Genomic DNA, 18,490 nt, shown 5'->3' on the forward strand with positions numbered 1-18,490 from the left:
CTGCGCTATACAAGTACTGAGTGTGTGGCATATTGGAATTATTCATATAAGAAATATTTCAACATTAAACTTCTGAACTCTTTTTTTCCTGTACTATGCCATACGCTGACCATATTGACAATGCCATACTAAAGTTTACTGATAAGTTTTGAGTTATTGTTTTTTAATCCTATTATCTTGATCATTTATTGGAATTGAAGGTGCTGTATCTGATTTTTACCGTCTTTAAAAACGTGAAAAACCCACTTTCTTAACGCGTTCCTAGCATACAGATTACCGCGATGAGTTTACGAGAGCTTGTCGCGACTTTCAGAGGCCAGAACGAAGTGTTGCCATCACGATAATGCTAACGGCGACTAGCATGACGACGGCGCATTCACTTCCTGGTTCGCGGAGGATATAAATGCTTTGATGCAGATGGTACACAGCGATCTCATTTTGACCCTATGAGTTGCTTTTAAATGTATCCGTACGAGGGCAAAACGGACTTCAACGACGAGGATAAAAATCGGGTACAGCCCTTTTTAAACGAGACGAGCAGGTTCTTCCACCAGGCCTAGTTCCAAATCTGTAACTTAGATCTGTGGAGAGTCAAGCTCACAGTAAGAATGCATGTTTTTGTTTCTGTTTTAAACTAAAGATAAGTTCAACGCGGAACAAACGCCGGAACATTGTAGTCAAAGCAATAACATCATCAGCAAAGTTACATCGTGCACCTTTTATATTACTGGAATTACCTCCGGTACGTTTTCATATCCGTCTGAAATCATTCGCTCAGTTTGGTCATAAATGCACATCGTTTCTTTACCATTTATTCATTTGATTTTTTATTTCAATATTTGTTAATTTAATGTATTTATTTTAATATGTACTTATTTATATTTTATTTTATATATTTTATTTTATTTTATATGTATTTATTTAAAACACAGAACAAAACCCAGAACATTCAAAAATGATAATAAATAATGACACAATAACAGAAAAGTACAGACAGGACGGGACCAGAGGGAAGTGTATATTTGAAGTTACAGTAGAGCATCCAGATCAAAATAAAGTTAAATGTTAAGGTTCAAGATTTCAAGACTTCTTTACCATTTTAATTCCTCCAGTAGGAAACGCATCACGATGACTTACGCATTTGATCCGTTGACGCCATAACATCGTGACCAGAGCCATAACATTTTACTGTCAGAGTGAGACATCTTATTTTGCTAATCTGAAAGATGAAAGCGAGATTATGCAGCAGAGCATCCGCTCTTGTAAAACGTCTGTCCCGGCTCACGGAGCAGGAGGATTTCTCGAAGCGATGCCAGGGGGTCGAAGCGATGCCAGGGGGTCGAAGCGATGCCAGGGGGTCGAGGCGATGCCAGGGGGTCGAAGCGATGCCAGGGGGTCGAAGCGATGCCAGGGGGTCGAAGCGATGCCAGGGGGTCGAAGCGATGCCAGGGGGTCGAGGCGATGCCAGGGGGTCGAGGCGATGCCAGGGGGTCGAGGCGATGCCAGGGGGTCGAGGCGATGCCAGGGGGTCGAAGCGATGCCAGGGGGTCGAAGTGATGCCAGGGGGTCGAAGGGATGCCAGGGGGTCGAAGGGATGTTAGGGGGTCGAGGCGATGCCAGGGGTTGAAGCGATGTTAGGGGGTCGAAGTGATGCCAGGGGGTCGAAGCGATGTTAGGGGATCGAGGTGATGCCAGGGGGTCGAGGCTATGCCAGGGGGTCGGTCGAAGCGATGCCAGGGGGTCGAAGCGATGTTAGGGGGTCGAAGCGATGTTAGGGGGTCGAAGCGATGTTAGGGGGTCGAAGCGATGTTAGGGGGTCGAAGCGATGTTAGGGGGTCGAGGCGATGCCAGAGGGTCGAAGCGATGCCAGGGGGTCGAAGCGATGCCAGGGGGTCGAAGCGATGCCAGGGGGTCGAAGCGATGCCAGGGGGTCGAGGCGATGCCAGGGGGTCGAGGCGATGCCAGGGGGTCGAAGCGATGCCAGGGGGTCGAAGGGATGTTAGGGGGTCGAGGCGATGCCAGGGGGTCGAAGCGATGTTAGGGGGTCGAAGCGATGTTAGGAGGTCGAAGCGATGCCAGGGGGTCGAAGCGATGTTAGGGGATCGAGGTGATGCCAGGGGGTCAAGGCTATGCCAGGGGGTCGGTCGAAGCGATGCCAGGGGGTCGAAGCGATGTTAGGGGGTCGAAGCGATGTTAGGGGGTCGAAGCGATGTTAGGGGGTCGAAGCGATGTTAGGGGGTCGAAGCGATGCCAGGGGGTCGAAGCGATGCCAGGGGGTCGAAGCGATGCCAGGGGGTCGAAGCGATGCCAGGGGGTCGAGGCGATGCCAGGGAGTCGAGGCGATGCCAGAGGGTCGAAACGATGCCAGGGGGTCGAAGTGATGCCAGGGGGTCGAAGGGATGTTAGGGGATCGAGGTGATGCCAGGGGGTCGAGGCTATGCCAGGGGGTCGGTCGAAGCGATGCCAGGGGGTCGAAGCGATGTTAGGGGGTCGAAGCGATGCCAGGGGGTCGAAGCGATGCCAGGGGGTCGAAGCGATGCCAGGGGGTCGAGGCGATGCCAGGGGGTCGAGGCGATGCCAGGGGGTCGAAGCGATGCCAGGGGGTCGAAGCGATGCCAGGGGGTCGAAGGGATGTTAGGGGGTCGAAGCGATGTTAGGGGGTCGAAGCGATGTTAGGGGGTCGAAGCGATGTTAGGGGGTCGAAGCGATGTTAGGGGGTCGAAGCGATGCCAGGGGGTCGAAGCGATGTTAGGGGATCGAGGTGATGCCAGGGGGTCAAGGCTATGCCAGGGGGTCGGTCGAAGCGATGCCAGGGGGTCGAAGCGATGTTAGGGGGTCGAAGCGATGTTAGGGGGTCGAAGCGATGTTAGGGGGTCGAAGCGATGTTAGGGGGTCGAAGCGATGTTAGGGGGTCGAAGCGATGTTAGGGGGTCGAAGCGATGCCAGGGAGTCGAGGCGATGCCAGAGGGTCGAAACGATGCCAGGGGGTCGAAGTGATGTTAGGGGGTCGAAGTGATGCCAGGGGGTCGAAGTGATGCCAGGGGGTCGAAGTGATGCCAGGGGATCGAAGCGATGCCAGGGGGTCGAAGCGATGCCAGGGGGTCGAAGCGATGCCAGGGGGTCGAAGCGATGCCAGGGGGTCGAAGCGATCCCAGGGGGACGGGCTGCGAGACCCGTCATTTGGAGCAGACAGAGGCGTGTCACTTCTGCTAAACCTCTAGTATTTTTGGGATCATCCTGTAACACAGTTTGTACTTGTAGTTTGGAGTTACTGCTGCAGGAGGCTCAGGAGAATAAACTGCAAGCCTGTTTTTTGTTTTTTAATCCATTTTTCTATGACTTGGGACTAAAACTCATGTATACAATCACAACAAACACTTTTGTGATTATGTACATGACGTTGTTTGAGAGAGATGTATTGTAATTGATTGACTTCGATACCTTTGACCAATGAATTACTATTGTCGCTGTACTAAATACTATTTTTTAATTTCAATCTCAATGTCTATTTCTGCTCGATAACTTAATTTTAATACCACGATGATGGCAAAACTATTGCTTCACAACAATAGACATTTTCAACACAAAATGATATTACTATTATGCATAATAGAGAAGAATAATGACCCCAAATCACTAAATCCATTGAATTCTTCTTCCTCTATGTCACTTCTAAACAACTCCGCAAACTCTGGAGGAAGAGGAAGTGCGGTTGCCAGTGTGAAAATGTAAAAAAGTTAAAAATATCACATATATCACATGTAAGTCGCACCCCGGCCAAAACTATGTGCAACTTATAGTCTGGAAAATACTGTACTTTATATTTGTTTTTCACCATGAAATCTAATACTAGTTCTGATAAACTCAAGATGATTCAAAAACTGTTCAGAAAAGTTCAGATTTTGTCCTTTTTAATGTGGTTTCTTGATTGATTTTCTTTATTTATCAAGAGTAATGATGCTTATTCCAGGCTATAGCAAAATTGGCATTCATATCAATCATTTAGTGTCTTATTAAGAGTTATTAAGCGACCTTATGTTGAAAATTACATCCTTACATTACATCCACAAATTGTTGTGCTTTTTTAAATAACTCATTTTATAACCGTGGTGATCTAAATTGATATCGAGCCTTTTTCTTCACGTCTTGAGTTTGAAACGCATCGTATCCTTCATAAACGTCACACGAGCCAGCGTTGCACAAATTTACACACATCACTTTTTGGAAATTACCTCAATTTTCGGCCTTTTCCCAGTGAGCTCTCGTTCAATGATGAAACCGCGATGCAACAATAGTAAAGTACACAGTCATTAATATGCGGTTATGTCTGCCACACCCTGAAGTCATCCGTGTGGAGGGAGAGGGCTTTTTCACAGGGAACACCAACATGGGTGTCACTCCACGGCCAAGCATATGTGTAACTTTGGCTTTTTGAATATTTATCTTTGTCTCCCTCTGTTTTAAACGTCTTATTTCAGAGGCCAGTAAGCTGGTGATGTCATACGTGGCTGCGGTGTGTGGGAAGGGCCAAGAGGTCAACAAGGTCAAGGAACAGCTGCTGCAGTCCAATCCAGTTCTAGAGGGTGAGTGGACCGAAAGACGTCTCAAAAGTCCCATTCCGACTTGGTTTTACTGATAAAAGGGTCAAAGCTAACGTCGCGCGCTACGATGAAAGGCAAAGGAATGGCGCTCATGAATGAACAGCTCGAGAACGTGCAGGTCCAGTTCACGATTCGACCACCGGGGGAATCGCACACGCAAGAAGTGCTATTTACAGCTTCAAGTTTCACGTTGTATGCGATTATAACCTCAATAACTTAACGTTTTATTGTGAAACGGACCTGGTATTAAGGCGTTGAGTCTGAATTAAGGCGGGGTGGCAATTTAAAACCTCAAACAAAAATATAATTAGTGCAATATTGGCCATCAGTTTGAGGCTTGGTCTATGTTTCAATACACGGCCCTCGATGGAAAAGGTTCAGACACTGCTGTTGCTCTAGAGTTATACAATTCTGTGCATCCTCTTCTATTATGTAGTCAAAAAACAAGACGACAAACTGATTTTATAGAAAGCTGACAACGTTGCAGTTCTGTTTTCTTTACAAATTGAATTGAACTTTCTACTTAATGTAACCCCCTTTTCCCAGAGTTTACCACTGACATCAAAATGGCACTGAAAAGTTATTATTTGTGGTTAAATTATGCATTTCATACAATAATCTTGCCTTAATTACAGCTCTGTTTGGATTGCGTGTACGCTAGTTGGACTTTTAAAGCTCTATCTGGCAAAAGCAAATACGTACACACAGTTATGTTAAATTAATTCACTAAACCACTGGATGTTGTAATGCTTTTTAGTACCAAAAGTCGCACACGAGCCATTTTTAGAACGTGTACGTCATGGCGAGCCTGGGATAAACTGGCGGTAAAAGGCTTTTTCAGCAATCGGGACAAACGTGCCAACCCGCTCTCCTTTTTCCCATCGCACCTCGACTGCGCACATGTGTAAAGAGTATTTTCCCGATCCTCGCCGCGAGCTGGCGCACGAGCAGCTGTACTTTAATTGGGGGCAGTGCACAGGAAATACCCACTGATGATGAGGAGTTACACAGGGCCAGGCCGCTGCAGAGACGCCGTACATCTGCTAAAGTTTAAGTCCCGCGCAGGCGTTTGGACTGAGGCGCGCACACTGTGGCACGGGACTGTAGTACACAGGTATTTCGCACAGTAAAAGCCAGTTTTGTTCAGGTATAATTTGGGTTTAGGCCGATATGTTTCATCCTCTTTTGCCATATGTATTTGTCATTGTTGAGGAGTACTGGTTTAGGATGGGTTTAGTTCTAGTTTAGGGCAAGTTACGTTATGGTTTGGGCCTGGTTTGAACTGGGTCAGACCTGATTTAAATATGTGTGTATACCGTATTTTCCGGACTATAAGTCGCACTGGGGTATAAGTCGCATCAGCCAAAAAAAATGCATAATAGAGAAAAAAGAAGAAAACAAGTTGCACTGGAGTATGAAATGCGGTTGCAAGTGTGAAAATAACAAATAATATCACATATAAGTCGCACTGGAGTATAAGTCGCACCAGCCAAAAAATGCATAATAGAGAAGAAAAAAACATATATAAGTTGCACTGGAGTATGAAATGCAGTTGCAAGTGTGAAAATAATAAATTATATCACATAAGTCGCTCCGGAGTATAAGTAAAGTAGAAATATAAGTATAAGGCGCACCCCGGCCAAAACTATGAAAACATAAGGTGAAAAATACAGTAAATATACTTCAAACCCTGTGAAAATGTAACTTTGTTGAGTTCTGATTAAGTCCTGATTAAGCCTTGGTTCAGGACTCTGTTAAGTCAGGATTTCAGTCTCATTCTTACATCGAACACATGTAATTAGACCTAGTTTAGTTCAGTTTGGACTAGGCCACGTTAAACCAAATACATTCTAATCCTGTATCTTCACAAACTGTCCTGATTTACACCCGTTTCCGTGCACAGTACATGACGGGATGTGTGTGTCTCTTCAAACACCCGGCTCGCCTCGTACACACAGTAAATGTATGTTACAGCTGCCGAGCGCTTTCACTTTCTTGCACCGTCTTTATTGCTTCCTTTCTTTACGTGCTTTTTGGCTCTTCTAGTGGTGCGGGCCCCGAGGCTGCTCCCGTCTCACTGCAGCCCACACACTTCACGCTCCAGTACGCCTCAAACAGCTGACACCAGTAATTAGGCTGTCATAATAGAAGACGGTGCTGCGTGTGACATTCACCGCAAATAGGTGTCAAATAGTTATCTTTAAAATTCTAATATATTCCACATTTACCAAGTTACAAATAGTGCAATGTGCAGTAACTGGTTTTGCAACGATTCACACGTGGGACTCGCGTTGTTTGTTCGTGAAACTTGTGCAAACCAATAGTTATTGCGGCGGTAAAAACTAATGAGGATCCAAAATGATAATTATAATAGTAATAAATGAAAAATAAAATAAATACGTGTGATTATATTGACACGGCACAAGATTAGAAGAATTATATTTTGTGATTTTGATGAAAAATACGGTGTTTATTATGCATATTCAAGAGGTTTTAGTTGTTTTTTTTTCACCTTAATCTGGTTAAAATGTTATGGAAAAGCAAATAAGCACATTAGAAATACAGATTGGCCTGACACTTGTATTTTGTGTATTGCTATGTCACAATAAATTACACTATTGAAACTACTTTTGTCACTGACACAATAATTAACGATCCAAAAACAGAAAATCCCAGTGATAATTTGTTAATCTCTTTGAAAAACACGAGCTGTAACGAATACAAAGCTGAATAAAACACATTAGTTATTAGTTTTTATCTATCATTTGTCTCAGAAGTCGCTCTCAAAAGCTCAGATCTTATTGCACTACATACCAATAACAGTATTAATAGCAGTTATGTCTTCTACCTCTGCTTATGGGCCGCGGTTATCGTTTAAAGGGCGCGTATTGCTCCCGCCGCTTGTGCGTGGCGTGACTCTCGGGTTCAGCTGCTCCTTAAGCCTGAAGAGCCTTAGTGCTAATCCAAACAGAATTATGTAGCCTCATCAGGACAAGTGGATTTGACGAGCGACACATTATTGACGGCTCACGAGGGGTCATGATGCAAAGTGGCTTTCGCGATGGTCATTTGTGGCGAAAAAGGAGTAAAAATGGGGCGAATTAGAACAATATCAGTGATTTTACAGGTTCAAATCAGGATTTAAAAGGAGAATTCCAGGTCTAAAATGTACATGGTGGATTCAGCTTGGGCCAAGTTGATGCTATCATGTTGATTCTGCTTTGTACGTCCTTTTTTGCAGTTTCTTGTCGTAGTTACAGTATTTTCTGGAGTATAAGTCGCACCAGTCAAAAAATGCATAATAGAGAAGAAAAAAACATAAGATGCACTGGAGGATGAAATGCGGTTGCAATTGTGAAAATAACAAATAATATCACATAGATAGTCACTCCGGAGTATAAGTAAATTAAGTATAAATATAAGTAAATTGCATCTCGGCCAAAACTATGAAAAAAAGTGCCCCTTATAGTCCGGAAAATACGGTATACCATATATATCTCCCACAATAATCTCAATGGGACTCTCTTGGTTCAATAAAGGTCAACAGATGTATCAATACAAAAAGTCTTGTTGTCTAAAAATGACGAGCCGTTTTAAAATGGCTAAAGATTGAACTTGCATAACATATAAACTAGAGATTGCATATCGAATATTAGTGATATAGGAGTGTTTTTCCCAGATATTGGTATCAGTCAGATGATTATAAATGTGTGCTCACGTGTCATTCTCAGTTCTTACCCAGTGGATAAGGTTTGTCTTTTAAAACTGACTCATGAGTAAAGATAAGAATAGGAGGCTAATTAGAGGGGAAATGCATCTGTGTGTTTACACAATCATGCCACATTTTTTCAAAAGATAAAGGTTGATTTGGGGGGCTTTGTTACTAACTTGACAAAAATGTGTGGTCTTATTATGAATATCTGCAAATATTGGTTATCGGCCACCAAAGAAAGACATATCAGCTCAAAACGTGTATATTGTACCATTCCTAATATAAACTAAACTAAAAAAAAGTGCTGGAGGCAGTATTTTCTTGTGCGTTTCACCCTTTTACAAATGCCACATTAAAACTGGGACTAAACTAAGACTAAATGTCAAATAAATTATGTTTAGCAATTTGTCAAACACCAATTAGGGCCATTTACATTTGCTGTGAATTATATGAATTGATTACATGTACTGCAGTTAAAAGCCTTTGATTTTCTCAAAAAACTACAGTGCGCTTTATAATCCAGTTTGCCTTGTACATGGATTAATTATATCTCACTGCAACTGCCAAAGGATTACAAAGAAAAGCTGACTGACTTATCTGACCGTTTTGTTACGCTTAATTTGCCTTATAGTCCAGTGCTCTTTATATAAGAGAAATGATCCAAAATAGACCATTCATTGACAGTGCCCCGTGTAATCCAGTGCGCTTTATAGTGCGGAAATTACAGTAAATTCATTATTCATTCAGCGACAAAGTGAAAAAAACAATAATAAATCACATGCATTTTCTTATGAATCTTTAACGCTTTTCTCTGTTTCTTTTCCAGCGTTTGGAAATGCTAAAACCGTGAGGAACGACAACTCTTCCAGATTTGTAAGTGTGGATCTGATACTGGATTATAGTCATACATCACCACCTGCTCGTCACGCTCTGCCTTTGGCTCTTATCTACACATACTTTTAAGACTAAGAAGTATAATTCCCGTATAATGTCATAGTGGGATATTTGGCGCTCCTTTGCTGCGGTTTGGGCAGCACCACCTCACGTCAGTTACAGACAGAACCTGGAGGTATTTTGACATGAAACCAGTTTTTATGTGAGTCTAGACGGAGTTTCCTGTGAGCACACGTCATGCACAAGTTTGAGCGCGTCCCGTCGAAACATTACACGGAAAAATGTGTTTTCTGATCGAGGAGATTTACTGTGAGAATAAAGATGGAATCAAGTTACTTCCAGGTCTAAACGACACTCCAACTTTTTATGTTTTTGTTTTGATCTATTATTTGTTAATTTGAAGAAATGTGTAGGATTCAAAAGTTTAAGACATTGAACAAATACATTCAAAAGATAATGTAAAAGAACGCCTGTCACAACAGTTACCGTATTTTCCGGACTATAAGTTGCACCTTTTTTCATAGTTTTGGCCAGGGTGCGACTTATACTTATTTATACTTATATACTTAAACTCAGGAGCGACTTATATGTGATATTATTTGTTATTATTGTTTTCTGCTCATGTTATTTTCACTTTTGCGCATTTAGAATATTTCTTTTGTGTGGATTCTCCTGCTGAATGATTGCTTATCGTGATATTTTCTGTAGCAATATACACTAAAAAGTGGAGTGTTTTCTATGTTTCACAATTTTTTATCCATCTGAAAGTTAAAAAAGGCATGAACTAAATATTTGCCTTTATGAATCAGGTCTTTGCAGTTGTCCACGCTGACCTTTTGCACATCATTACACACTTTTCCAACACGTTCCCGCTGTATTGTGTGCATGTGATAAATGGGAGCGGCCCGTGTGAAGTGGACGTTGCACATGCTCTTCACATGTTGTATAAAGTCCGGGACCTTTACCCTCTGGGGGCCGCCGTTGCCTGACGTGGCCCCGAGCCAACACAAACTAAACGTCTTGTGCTGAAAAGTCTGCACAGAAAGCACGGTTTGTCCTCGGCAGTGCCATCGTTTTGAAATTGGACAAACAGTAACAGATTTGTGTGAACGCTGAGCACGTTTTCACAGGCCAGTTTTGTGATTGATAAAAGGAGAATAATGTCAATTTATTCATTGGAAAAGGCTTTAATCTAAGGTTACTTATTAAACTGATTATTAGGCGTTAATAAGCACGAGTTATTTGGTTTTTTTAGGCATTTGCAAGTGTTTATCATTTGGTTATAGGAAATGGATTAATAAGCATCATATTAATGGTCTTATAAACATGTAACTGGATTAGCCACGATCAGTCACATTTTTCATACTGTTTATTAACACTTTTTGTTGATGGTTGATGCTTATTAACATGTATTATAAGCCCTCTACAAATGCTAGTAAATGCCTTAAAAGTGTTAAAAAAATAATAAAAATAACTAGTGCTTGTTAATGCTTTATAAATATTTTACTAAAGAAAGTTATTTTAAAGCGTTACTGATTCATTTGTGGTTTGTGTCCATGATTTATTGCTTTTCTGTTTATTGTATCTCGGAGTTCAAACACATGCAATCTCATTTTACCCACCCACTCCTCCTATTGGTCAGTCTCTGAGTGAGTGACAGGAGGCTGTAACCAATCACATCGCAGCGTAGAGAGCTAATGAAACGGCATGACGACCGGATTCATGTTCTATGTTCAGCCAACTTTTATACGTGAGGCATTCATAAATGTTATTTCAAAGCATGTTTTATTGAAGGGTAAAACAATGACATTTACAGTAAAGCTGCTATTTTTTTTCCTTATTTAATAGTCACTTAGTCAAAATATGATTTTTGTGACTTTTTAAATACATTTATCAACCAAATAGAGGTTGAAATATCGTGGCTGAAGGCTATAGTGAATATAAAAAGATAGAAGTTACATTAGTGTTAGTAATAACAAGATACGAGTCAGTGTTTTAGCTTAAGTTTCCTCACAAACTCTGGTAATCGCAGCTAATCCTGGTCCACAGGGAGAATTACAAATGAAATGTTTTATTAATGAAAATCAGAAATGCCTTATTATTTATAAGTCTGTTACTTTGATTTAACAGCGCTGCTGTGTTTGCACGCGTTATAGAATCCGTACGGTCCAAGTAACGGCTACAATTATCCATTCACAATCGACCAGTCACAATTAATCAGCCAATCGTCGCAGTAACTGTTGGATACGGCCTAAAAGAAAAACCTCCGCTCCCGTTTGCATCGCCGTCCAACCAGGTCCAACCAGGTCCAACCAGGTCCAACCAGGTCCAACCAGGTCTAACCAGGTCCAACCAGGTCTAACCAGGTCCAACCAGGTCTAACCAGGTCCAACCAGGTCTAACCAGGTCCAACCAGGTCCAACCAGGTCTAACCAGGTCCAACCAGGTCTAACCAGGTCCAACCAGGTCTAACCAGGTCCAACCAGGTCTAACCAGGTCCAACCAGGTCTAACCAGGTCTAACCAGGTCCAACCAGGTCCAACCAGGTCCAACCAGGTCCAACCAGGTCCAACCAGGTCCAACCAGGTCCAACAAGGTCCAACCAGGTCCAACCAGGTCCAACCAGGTCTCGAGTCGTAACCGTAGACACCGTAGATCTTTAGACGCTCTGAAGCACCAGTTTGAACCCGACGTGCCGGGCTTCCCTCCCTCTGCAGCGGAGGAGGGTGAAGTTTGGCTGAATAGTTTAATGTGTCCTGGGACTATTAATACATCAGAGGAGGAAGCAGAAATTAAACACAGGACTTTCTGTTCCTGCTGCATGCATTAGAGACGGGGGGAGGGGAGGGGCTTTCCCAACTCGAACACCCCCCTTTCACCACTGCACGTTGTCGCTTCATGCATGATCGGTCCTCAACACGGCTTGTAATACACGGACGGCATACAGACAAAGTTGAACTGTAAAATCGATTATATTGATACTTTTTTGGTGCATCGCCCGCCATCACTTGCATTAAACTAAACCAGCCATAACTGCACACGTTTATGTCTTATATGTGTCGTATGTTTGTCCACAGGGGAAGTACATGGACATCGAGTTTGACTTCAAGGGCGATCCTCTGGGCGGAGTCATCAGTAACTGTAAGTGCCATCGCGTTGTCGTTCGAAACCTCCATCTCGCCGTTCGACGCAGTTTCTCTCTGATTTACTGAGGCCGTAATCCCCTTTGTGTCCTGGGAAATCCTGGAATTACTGAACGTCGGGGTCAGTAGTTATGCATAGTTTACGAAGCAGATAGAGGAAATGCCCCATTGACCTGGAAATAGTATTTAAAGGCTTTTAGATTGAATAGAAATGCCCCTCTTTTCAGCGTGTATTCATTCTTTTAGCACTGATGAGCTGTTAACATTCAATCTTTGAAGTTTGAAGGAATAAGCTGCTCATGGGCTTCTACTTCCTGTTTAGATGAGCCCATTTCTTTGTTTTTGGGCAGTTATTTGAACACCAATAGCACATATTTGATTTGGTGGTTATTTTGTTCTGGTTTTGTCTTCTATCCAGATGTTTTGACTCCAGCCTCAAGTGATCAACACAGCATGTCGTCCTTTAATCACGAGTCTGTGTCTTACTCGATCCAAATCTTAAGTCATTTAAAGGATTAATCGGCACAAAAGCGGACTGGTCAGTACATGGAGTGAGTTAGAGTGACTGGACAGTTTGACTCTGCGTTTTCGCTCGTAAAGACTCTGTTGTTTGTTGTTTTTCCGCAAGATTTTAATCATTTTTGAGAGCTTTTGTCAGTGCCTCGCCCCCTTTTAGTCGATTTCTGTCATTGAAGCCCATGACATGTCTTCAGTCGACAGAGAACTGCCCCGTCCATAAAGGCCTAAAGTCCACGAAACCTTTGAACTACCGGTATTCTCCTTTTTAGTGCATGTAAAGACGACTCCTATCGCTCAATCTTGATCAAAAAGTGCGATAAAAAGCTGTAAAACGCGTGGATCTGGAATGCAGAGTCTCACTTTTGCTTTTGGCCTAGTGTGGACTCACATTGTGGAGTGTTGGCCGGACACTCGGAGGTCACAGAAACACAGAGCCAGGCAGAGTGCGCCGACACAATCGGGCCTCTGTGTTTTTGGCTCGCGCCGACACAAACCTCCTGTCTGTGAGGATTGACCGCTGACATGTGACTGACCGCCCGGGGCCGGGCTGCGCTCCTGACGGCGGGGCGTCCCGGATGGAGGGCACTATTTCGGCTCCAACTTCATGATTAAAGAAGCGAAACAGACTGTCATTGTGTTTTCTCTTTCTCATGAACTCGAGTTGTATTCTGAGTGATTAATGGATGTTTGAGGATTCTTTATTGTTCATTCAAGGCCCAATTGCTCTGAAAATCCCCTTTTTTTTTACCTCTTCCTGTTTGTTTTCTTGTTTTTTTTATCCATGATGCACGTGGGATTCACTGCTCGCCACCGTAAACTGCATCCATCCATCAATTTTAGCTCAATATTGTGATTTAAAATGAGCTAAATTCATATTCTAATAATCCTGTACGTGTAATAGGTTATACACTACAAAAAACACATGTCTCCTTTAAGCTTTGGGACTTCTTTGTGATTTCCTCTGTGATTTGAGACGTTTGTATCGACTGTAACCGCAGTGGGATTTTGAAGACTTTGTGCTGACGAGGCTCTTCAACATATATTAAGATGAGTCTTTGCTGTCAGGAAGTCTTCATTGCATTAAATAAATCGGCTCCAAAAAGGGGAAGTGACTAAATGGATTTGCCAGACATGCAAGAGGAGTCACTTTTTCTGTTGTTGTAGTTGTTTTATATAATGCAGCAAAAGCCTCAGATCTTATTCAACAATAATAACCTGATTTAAGATGATTTTAGATCAAAATTTCACACAAACCAAAGTCATGATAAACTACAGCATGTTGCAGAAGTCCCACATGTGGATAGACCATGTTAGGGATGTCGAGATTAACCGGGTTAATCAATAATCGTGATTAATCAGGTCACAATATAATCGTAAGAACTGAGTAATAATAATAATCGTGACAATTTTAGAAGCAAAATTAAGTCTTTTTAGTTCAATCTATCGTCCAAAAAATACTTAAATGTTAATAACTTTTTTTATCTGGCTGTTATTGTCACATATTTACTTGTTTTTGCCATTTAGAAAGTTGAATTTCATAAAGCCAATCACAAAGGGAAATGATTGAATGATGAATGATATTAGTTTAGTTACAGTAATCGTTAAATTGTGATGTTTTTTCTAATAATCGTAACTCTAAAATTGTATATCGTGACATCTCAAGACCACGTGCAACAATTTAAAAACATAATTTTGTTTCTGGAGAAAAATATCACATGTCTGAAATAAAAAAACAATAGAATTACACACACAAATAACTAGATAAGCACATACATTTCCTAATAATGCACTATCTCGTCTCTGTTACATACTGCAAGCGTTTTCTATCCTAATCCTGTCATAACATTTCTACTTCAAGAGTCTTGTTTTAGAAACGTCCCGATGCTCTGTGGCGGCACGCTCGTAAATCTTTCAGCGCCTCTTCCTCTTGACCACTGTCCTTCGTCGCTCTCCTCTTCTCGGTTAAATGAATAAATGTCAGAGTTGTTTGATTATTGATGCGCCGGGACCACTTACGTGCCCAGGGCTCGCGGGTGCCTCTGATTCAAACCATACGTCTGCTAAACCTGCAGGACGGGTCACAAGCAAGAGCTTCTGAGCACGTTTGTACTGGGTTCTATTAGCATTAACTCGAGTTGTGTTTGGAGTGATACGTTTGTGTTTGAGACATCTTTATTGTTCATTTGAGACACCATTGCTCTGAAGGTCTTCACCATAATACTGCAGTAAAACTCTAAATTAATGTTATAATAATGCAAGCGACCGACAGTAGAACGATAATACATTTCCAAAGACATATTAAACCTAGTGGACTGGTCCAAAGTTCTGCTCTGGCCTAGTGATAGTTGTGATAATCCATTTGGGCTGCACAAAATCCTGTCAAAATCTCAATTTTTGTATTTATCAAACCACAAAAATGGCAGCTATTTAGGTAAGATTATGTCCACTGCAAACAACAAAATATACTGAACAATAAACATGCTAACCCAACGTTTTCAACCTTTACAAATATGAAACTGAAAACTGAAATGTTAATTCTTGTATCAGTTTATCAGGTCATATTTATCTTTTCTCAAATATTAATGCAATCTGGTAATTTGATCGAATTTATTTATTTATTCATTCATTTATGTATTTATTCATTTATTTGTATTATTATTTTATTTTTAATGCATTTATTTTTAAAGCTTGTATTTTTAATGTATTTATTAGTAGTAGTAGTATTAATGTTAAAATCTTGCAGCCCTAATCCTGTCTTATTTTTTGTTCTTGTATAATGTGGCATACAGATCTATAAAACTATTGCTCTTTATCATGTTTGTAAACCTAGAGGACGTGTTGTGTCACTGCAGGCAGTGGCTCTTTAACTGCTGCGTCTGACTCTAATGTGGTAAACAAGTGTCCGCTCCTTTAATCAGTGGGTTGTTGGTCTTGGTCAGCTGCCCGGCCCAAAAGGGCTGACGACTGAAATCCTGCTCATTTTGTCCTTCCTGCTTTATTTGCACCCTATAATTGGTCACTCTGTCACTATGGAAACCAATAAGAGTGGTGTTTACAGTTTATTAATGCAAGTTCTTTCAAAATAAAGTAGGGCATCCAACAAAATGTGATTATCAATATATAATTCTCATTCTTACAAATCCTAACTTTTTGTTTTCTTGGTGCATCATAGGGTTGTCCAAAGTATCGATGATCAGATGCTAAAAGATGAAAAAAACTTCTCAAAAATACTTTTGTAGTATAAAAAAATACAAAAAATGACCAAATTTGACTGGATTTTTTTTAATTTTATTTTTAGAATCTTGATTTTGCCTTTACAGTTGATTAGAGCATCGTCTTTTTTATTTTATTGTTTACCTTATATAAAATTGTTATCAAGTCTATTCCTTGAAAAAATTTTTTTAAATACATTGAGACTTTCTATTGTGATGATATTTTCATTTTCATATCATTTTTGGTGTAAAATGATGAATCGTGTCTGAATATAATGCATTTGGGTTATTTACGATGAAGCACTAGCCGTCTTTACGTACTTGGATACTTCTTTTTAGTATCTCCTTCACTGTAGTATATAGTATCTGTAGTTCAATCTGTTGAGCCCTGAAATAAAGGTTCCTATAACTAACTGCTAGGGCCCTGTACATAGTCATTGAGATCTAGGGCCTTGCATTTCCCCACAGCGTTTTCTTTCAGCTCATTACTACTGTTCCTTTCCTGCTCCGTACGTTATGTATTCTCTGCATTCCTTCAGATTTGCTGGAGAAGTCGCGCGTCGTGAAGCAGCCGAGAGGAGAGAGGAACTTCCACATTTTCTACCAGCTTCTGTCCGGGGCGTCCGACGACACGCTCAGTAAGTCCATGCAACAACACAAACTACAATGCCGTTCATCTCATCCAAAGTAATCACATTTTCAGGAAATGGGTCTCGAAAAACCTGATTAATGCACAAACTCCTGGTAAATAAAGAATCACAAAAACACTCTGATGTGGAGCGTTATAAATGAGATAAAGTCAGTAATAGATGCAATATTTGGATGATTTTCCCCCCAGAATTGCATTCCTGTATCTTGACTATGACTATTGGAAACATTACTATAATTATGCTCGGTCGGCGTGCCATTCTTTGTCCCGATGTTATCTGACTGGTCTTTCCTGCAGCACATGTCTCATGCATTAGTGAGCTGTTCTTCCTGCTTCAAAAACACAGGAGAACAAAGGTCCACACTGCTCAAGCGGCCTCAGTGCAGCTGCCGTGCACCAGATACTCACTGTTGAGGAGATTTATGAATGGAAAAAATAGAGTAAATCCTCTCTGAGTAATCCCGATTCCATTTTATATTCCAAATCTATTCAGATATGTGTGTGATTGTTTAATTTTTTGCGACAATGTCTGTTCGAAAACAAAAAAATACCTGCAACTTGGATTCATCTCAGCAAATCCAGCAGCAGGTGGTCTCCTCCTGCTGGAGAACTGCTGCAGGTGTTTAAACCCGACTGATGCAGCCAGCGGCTTCTCATTTCTGAAACTATCACGTGGAAAGACAAATCCCGGGGTCATAGATGAGATGTCAGTGCGTTTGAGAAGGTCAAATCATTGAGAAAACATCTAAACTAAATGTACTGCAGATCTGACCCTCAGTGTGAGTGTCTGAGCTGGAGAAGTGGTCACTCTCTTTGTGCAGTGGTCACTCTCTTTGTGCAGTGGTCACTCTCTTTGTGCAGTGGACACTCTCTTTGTGCAGCGGTCACTCTCTTTGTGCAGCGGTCACTCTCTCTGTGCAGCGGTCACTCTCTTTGTGCAGCGGTCACTCTCTTTGTGCAGCGGTCACTCTCTTTGTGCAGTGGTCACTCTCTTTGTGCAGCGGTCACTCTCTTTGTGCAGCGGTCACTCTCTCTGTGCAGCGGTCACTCTCTTTGTGCAGCGGTCACTCTCTCTGTGCAGCGGTCACTCTCTTTTTGCAGCGGTCACTCTCTTTTTGCAGCGGTCACTCTCTTTGTGCAGTGGTCACTCTCTCTGTGCAGCGGTCACTCTCTTTGTGCAGCGGTCACTCTCTCTGTGCAGCGGTCACTCTCTTTGTGCAGCGGTCACTCTCTTTTTGCAGCGGTCACTCTCTTTGTGCAGTGGTCACTCTCTCTGTGCAGCGGTCACTCTCTTTGTGCAGCGGTCACTCTCTCTGTGCAGCGGTCACTCTCTTTGTGCAGTGGTCACTCTCTTTGTGCAGTGGTCACTCTCTTTGTGCAGTGGTCACTCTCTTTGTGCAGCGGTCACTCTCTTTGTGCAGTGGTCACTCTCTTTTTGCAGCGGTCACTCTCTTTGTGCAGTGGTCACTCTCTTTGTGCAGCGGTCACTCTCTTTTTGCAGCGGTCACTCTCTTTGTGCAGTGGTCACTCTCTTTGTGCAGTGGTCACTCTCTTTGTGCAGTGGACACTCTCTTTGTGCAGTGGTCACTCTCTTTGTGCAGCGGTCACTCTCTTTTTGCAGCGGTCACTCTCTTTGTGCAGCGGTCACTCTCTTTGTGCAGTGGTCACTCTCTCTGAAACTGTGCCAGAGCCGTGCTGTAAATAAAGGTAAAGATGGTCCTGCCAAACATGACGGCGCGTGACCTTTTTTTCTGCAGTGG

At 42.1% G+C, this 18,490-nt stretch overlaps 1 protein-coding gene across 1 annotated transcript in view; it reads left to right on the forward strand.

Moving 5' to 3' along the window:
- The window catches only part of myo1b (myosin IB), a 124,228-nt gene that overhangs the window by 53,750 nt on the left and 51,988 nt on the right, over positions 1–18,490 (forward strand). Inside the window, exons 5-8 of the mRNA XM_072445181.1 lie at positions 4,479–4,583; positions 9,140–9,186; positions 12,285–12,348; positions 16,621–16,719. Coding sequence (XP_072301282.1) covers positions 4,479–4,583; positions 9,140–9,186; positions 12,285–12,348; positions 16,621–16,719 — 315 coding nt within the window. The remainder of the gene's footprint in view (positions 1–4,478; positions 4,584–9,139; positions 9,187–12,284; positions 12,349–16,620; positions 16,720–18,490) is intronic.

The sequence above is a fragment of the Eucyclogobius newberryi genome, unplaced genomic scaffold (genome assembly GCF_026437365.1).
Source record: "Eucyclogobius newberryi isolate DKJ021-1_F unplaced genomic scaffold, fEucNew1.0.hap1 SCAF_14, whole genome shotgun sequence".
NCBI classification, from domain to species: domain Eukaryota; kingdom Metazoa; phylum Chordata; class Actinopteri; order Gobiiformes; family Gobiidae; genus Eucyclogobius; species Eucyclogobius newberryi.